The sequence below is a fragment of the Sardina pilchardus genome, chromosome 11 (genome assembly GCF_963854185.1).
Source record: "Sardina pilchardus chromosome 11, fSarPil1.1, whole genome shotgun sequence".
NCBI lineage: Eukaryota > Metazoa > Chordata > Actinopteri > Clupeiformes > Clupeidae > Sardina > Sardina pilchardus.
In genome coordinates this window covers 32,683,435-32,689,429 of record NC_085004.1, presented here as the reverse complement: position 1 = coordinate 32,689,429, position 5,995 = coordinate 32,683,435, and the positions used below count along the sequence as shown (strand labels likewise).

Below are 5,995 nucleotides of genomic sequence, written 5' to 3'. Positions count from 1 at the left end.
TTCGCCAGGCCAAAAGAAGCTGTTTTTGTACGGCAAGGCGGGTTAACCTAATCAATCATGTTGACTAGTTTATGTTAAGGAAATTCATAAACCATATGGTACGAGGATGCTGGCAATCTTTTTGTTGCCAGCCCTAGGCCCTAACCTTATTGTGACAATTGTTTCTTTTTTTCTCTCTCCGAGGGGGAGTGACCGAGAGGGAGTTGGAGAGGACCATTTGCCCCAATTGTCCCTAATTGGTCCTCGGCCACTTAACACAGAGAATGTGTTAACAAGTCTGAAAGGGAAAACGAGTTAAATGGTATGAGAACTGTTTTTCCCCACAATGGGCACGTTTTACCTTCAAAGGCAACAATGCCTCTCCTGGTTAAGTCGCTTGTGCTGAAACACAGTGTCTACAGGACTGTAGGCCCAACGCACCTCTGGCTAGAGTGAAACCCACCTGAAAAATTGGTTCATTCATTATGACTATTTTTATACTGAAAATCAATAGTCTAAAGATCAAACCGATAAGACGTGCAGATGTATTGGACACAGTAATTTATATCACGCCAAGAAACGTCGTGAAATATCATATACCCTTTATTTACATAAATGGATGATTAAATAGAACGTTACAATAACTTTAGCGCATATGCATTGTAATTGAATTTATACACAATCTCATCATGAAAAAACTTGACATGTTTTACAGATTTTATTTGATTTACCTGTATTATTGACTACCCTGAATTTCGGGTCATATAATTTAAGGATTCTGAAATTTCAAGTTTGGAATTTTGTTAATGAATATTTCCATGGTGGATCCAAAAATGTCTTATTTTGGGATCTCTCATGTCTTTGTCAACCGTATAAATATATAAATTTATCAACGAAATGTTGGGTTGAAAATTACATTTGGCAGATATGTTTCTTTAGCAGCTATAACATAATGCTTGAATGGTATATGGAAACAATTGCACAACTTTCCCCCAAAATCATATAGCGAAATAAACTTAAAATGTACATACACATGTTGCAGTCTTGATCCTGTACCATTACCACTAAGTATCTTTCACATCCTATCGAAAGAAATGTATTCCTCAAATAATGTCTTCAAGGTGAAAGTTCAACATCCTTGTAGCTTTTACCATCCTTTTAATAAATTATGAAGCACAGAGAGAAAATTCCCTTTCGTTTCAAGTTCTCCGGTGGAGTAAACGTCCGTGCAAACGTTGTGAAGAAAAAGGCCCTTGCTTAAAATTCGGGCCAAACTCAATCGTCCACCTCGATTTCTTCATCCTCTTCTGAGAATTCGTCCGTAGTTTGGCCTCTGGACGAAGACGGGGACTGAGGAAAGGCTCGGTGTCCTTGCGAAGACGGGGAAATGCTGGGCGAGATGGCCCCAGAACTACTTTGGGGATCGTCAATGTCATCCATGTTCACCAGTTTCTGCAGAGTTTGCGGTGGGATTTTCTTTAAGGACTCCACGTCTGCCTTCATCTCTTCCAAGTCCCGTTTGAGTTTCGCTCGTCTGTTCTGAAACCAGGTGATGACCTGTGCGTTGGTCAGGCCCAGTTGCTGGGCTATCTGGTCTCTGTCGGCTGGTGACAAGTATTTCTGGTACAAAAAGCGCTTCTCTAGTTCGTAAATTTGGTGGTTGGTGAAGGCGGTGCGAGATTTCCGTCTCTTTTTGGAAGCCTGTCGTTGTCCAAAGGCGTTCAGATGCTCTCGACCTAAAGATATACAGATAGGAAGACATGAGTTCATGTGAAAAATTAAGGACAACGCGAGCTAGCTGGCACCCAAACAACACAGGAAGAGCCAAAATCCATGCACATTCAATTCTGGCTATCAAGACACATAGGCTACAGGCCTCAAAGTTTGCATGCAGCTGCAAAACAGCTGTTAGACTTTCATGAGGACAGAAAAACATCACTGCAACACCATTATATTGGGTTAGATAGTAGGTCAGAGATCTTTGTTCAAACGACCATGTACAGACGTTTCTTATAATATTTGTAATGTACCATAACAGGCCATGGGCCTTTGTAGGTTATGGCGTGCCGCCTGCAAACTCGGGGGCAATGACATATTGATGACAGCTTAACCATAATATGGTAGTAGGATTATAACTTTTTTTAAAAGCGTATAACTTTTCTCGATAATCCATATCAGCATGAATTGAAAAGGTAGAAATTCTGAAACAAATAATTTAAAAAGTAGCCTAGCCTATGTGATGCAGTTTTGTTTAATTATTCCACACCGAGCCGATACATATAACCATTTAAGGAAATCACACAATAACATTATTATAACACAATTTTTACAACAATATCATATACGAGTAATACTTGTTATAAATGAAACTATAGCATGATTAACATCAATGTATGTTGCACGAGTTATGCTTCCTCATAAAATGTCTGATGTTTACAGTGTAGAGGCTACTTTAGCTCCACTCACAACGAAATAGTTAAGAACTAATACAGCCGGGGGGCTTTCAACCACAAAAAGTGCAAAAGGCAATATAGCATTAATGAATAAAGCACTAACGATATAACGTAGAGATAATACTTCACCTTCTGCTGTTTGTATAAGGCTGACTTCCAGACCTTTAAATGTTTTGCTGGCTAGTTCCTCCAGAGCGCATAACGGGGAAGAGGGAGTGGTAATACCGTTCCTAGCTGCAGTTGAGCCGGTCACTTTCTCCAGGACTCGGGGTGGACATTGACTTGCTACGGATTTCTTCACAGACGGTTTGTTCAAAATATCCTCAATACTGAAGGGGGTGAGAGGTTTGTTCGAGTTTGCCGGAGGTGGGAGTTGGTCCAAAGGACCCCGTCTCCTCTCTTCGCCGCTGGACTGCAACACGGATCCTGCCTTCATGTCTTTACTAGAGGTCATCGCAGTCCCAGGAAAATGATTTCAGCAAATGTTAGGCTACTTATAGCATTCAACTGTTCGAATAAACGGCTATTGCCTTTATTCATATAAAAAACTTCTTTGCAGGTTTCTTCAGCTGAATTCTTCGATCTTCTTTTGCCTCAAATGTTTGTCTAGAATCACCATGCTTCAAGCGTGGGCTGCGCTTTCACAGACGCACGGTTTGTATTCCCCTTAAGAAAGTCCAAGTTCTTCTGAGGAACTCCATGAAGATCTTAAGGACGTATATCGGTACTGGCCACTGGTCGATTCGCTGCGAGGAATAAGCTGTCTCAAGGAAACAAGAACGAGCAAGCAACTGCTAACGAGTTATTGTTGATTGGGCGAAGTTCAATTAGAGAAACACTACACTACTTACTGACCCGCTGCTCGTCTTAAAGGGCCAGCCATCATAATTAATTGGTCGCGGGAACAGGAGGAGTTACCCTGCAGTGTTGCCGGAGTTTTAAGGGGTGAGTTAGCTCCAAATGTTTTCGCATCCTCCGTCTCACTCCCACTTATGGAGACCACGTGCTCCCACGTACAGCCCTCACTGAAAAGGGAGAGTTACTGCTCATAGCGCGAATATCAGTGGCATTCCCCTGGCTTAATTAGCGCAGATTACAAACGCCCAATAAGTGCCACTGCAGATGGGGAGGTGATATGAGTGGGATCAGGCTAACAGCTTGAGTAGCCTGTGAGGACAAAATAAGATCTCAAAAATCAAAACAACAGCAACATTTAGACGCCTGTTTTATAATGAGCATGGACAATGTCCGTCTGTTGGTACATCTAGTGAGATGTTTTTTTATATATATATATATATATATAATGCACTGGGCAGTGGTGGAGGTATTTTGATATGACCTATCTTTCTGCATTATTATCAGGCCTATTATTATTATTATTATTATTGTTATTATTATATTAGGCTAACATAAACAAACAAACATGCCACTAGTCGTCATAAGACTAGTCCTGAAGAATTTAATTTTCTAAACAACACATGTCTTAATGTTGTTTTGAATGAAACTGAAAATAATGCATTATGAGTATGATCCTTGCTCGATAGTGGTGGACAGTAGAGAGAGGGCAACCTTGAACTGCAAACCGTACCAACTGGGGTGCATTGGTAAATAATCCCATTCCTCCATATCGTTGCATTAAAGAGGGAGAGGAAGAAGCTGGATGTGATTAGTAGGGGATCGAGAGATTACGGACCAGTTTTGAGTTATGCACAGCAGTGCAGCGCCATAAAGTGCCGTACAAGTAGCAAGGCGGTAAATATGAAGTCGTGACAATGTTTCGCTCGTCTTGCATCTGATGCGCATGGCGCTTCCAGGTGTAGGCTGCTGAGTAGGAGCGCTGTGCCGTTGCGCAATTATCATGGTGCTGATTTCAGCACCTAGGCTGAAATGGATCACGCAAAATGTGATGATGGAAGTCGGAGAGACATTAACTATCCTCACAATTAAATTAATAAGCAACAGTAAAGAGAGTATAAGAAAATAATATTGGAGTCAGTCAAGATGCAAAGGTAAGAACACATTTAAGTGTTTCCTAATTCGTTACTTCGGCAAAGAATCGATTAGTCACTTCAAACCCCCACGGGCACAACTGCAATATTTCAGCTGCCACGAATAGACTGCATGCAGAGTAGGCTATAGCATAGGCTAAATACTCGGACATTGCTGAGGCTTAGGCTACTGTACCAGGATAGTGCATAATTAAACTTGGCACACAATAACAACAATAATAATAATAATAATAATAATAATAATGAAAACACGTATGTATTTTTCTTTCACCTGAATAACGTATGTACTACTACATTTTATATGTAGCCTATTCTTATGCGTGTTTTGTTACAAAACGCAGGAAACTAAAACAAAAAACATTTTTGGATATTTTATTGCTAAAGTGCCTTGTACAGTCAGAATATGTTATGCCTATATACAACTGTATTTCAATATCAGATCTAAGATGTTGCAGAGGAGAGTCGTGGTCTTCTGTGCTTTATTCGATTTCACTACATGGTTTATGTATCATTTAAGTATAGGCTACATCTCATTCGGATATGCGTGAATTAAGGGGTATTACTATATCTTTGTTCTACAGCCAGACTTACGTGATAGACTAGATGTTTGATTATGTTTTTTGAGTTTCCATAATTGATTTGACTTAGACGCTAGTGAAGCAATATCCTATGGAGATATCTTTGGAACATTGTATTGTCTATTATGCCAATGAACCATATGTCACATTCGTGTGGGGACAACACTATACAAGGCTTCAGAGATCGCAATGTATCGTGCAGGAATCACTCAAACACATCTTAATGAACAAAGATTACTTTTGTTTAAGGATGCAGTTGTCTAAAATACTAGAAATACGAACGAGGAAAATTGAAGAAGAATTTAGTGCAGCTTTATATTGAGAGCAACTAAGTAGGCCTATAAAAGAAAACGCTTGCCTGCCCTGTAAATACAAGCGAAATGTGCCTGCATATAATGTAAATAAATTATGAAATTCTTGTGCATAAAAAGTCTGTGGTCATTTAAGAACGTGTGGCCCGTGTCTATGTCTTTTGATGCTGTGTCATTTTTATAGGCTATGTCAATTTCTGTTTTAGTTTTAAACCCCACGTATTTTCTGCATCATTTAACCTGTAGGCTGACGACTTAGTAGGCTACTATAAACAGGGGCATTGGCACAACCATACCCAGATGCTTGTACTGTTTTGATTGTCGCCTCAATGTACTCATTTGTCAAGGAGCAACACCACCTCATGCTGTTTTTTATACAGTTGGTCCCAACCAGTTAATAGCGCCATTATTAACCTGATTTATTTAAGCAGTGTAAAATAGCCTAACCTTTAGAGGAAATGGACTTTAAAACAAATGGATAATCAAAATTTGACACGATCATTTTGTTGTCGGTATTCAAGCAAAGAGATGTTAATGACAGTACATAACTACGCTATCACTACCTAAGTAGATACAACATGGAGTCATGCGAATGATGTCCTCATGCGCCAACAATAGCATTTCACACGGTTCCCGAGAGAGTCCGGGACACAGTCACCGAGGCA

At 40.0% G+C, this 5,995-nt stretch overlaps 1 protein-coding gene across 1 annotated transcript; it reads right to left on the bottom strand.

Moving 5' to 3' along the window:
* Window positions 1–634: 634 nt before the first annotated feature.
* Window positions 635–3,191, bottom strand: lbx2 (ladybird homeobox 2). The gene is made up of 2 exons (XM_062549410.1): window positions 2,562–3,191; window positions 635–1,715 (listed from the first exon to the last, which is right to left on the bottom strand). Exons 1-2 carry the CDS (start codon window positions 2,884–2,886, stop codon window positions 1,255–1,257), a joined length of 786 nt encoding a protein of 261 aa, XP_062405394.1. The 5' UTR covers window positions 2,887–3,191; the 3' UTR covers window positions 635–1,254.
* Between the last annotated feature and the right edge of the window lie 2,804 nt (window positions 3,192–5,995).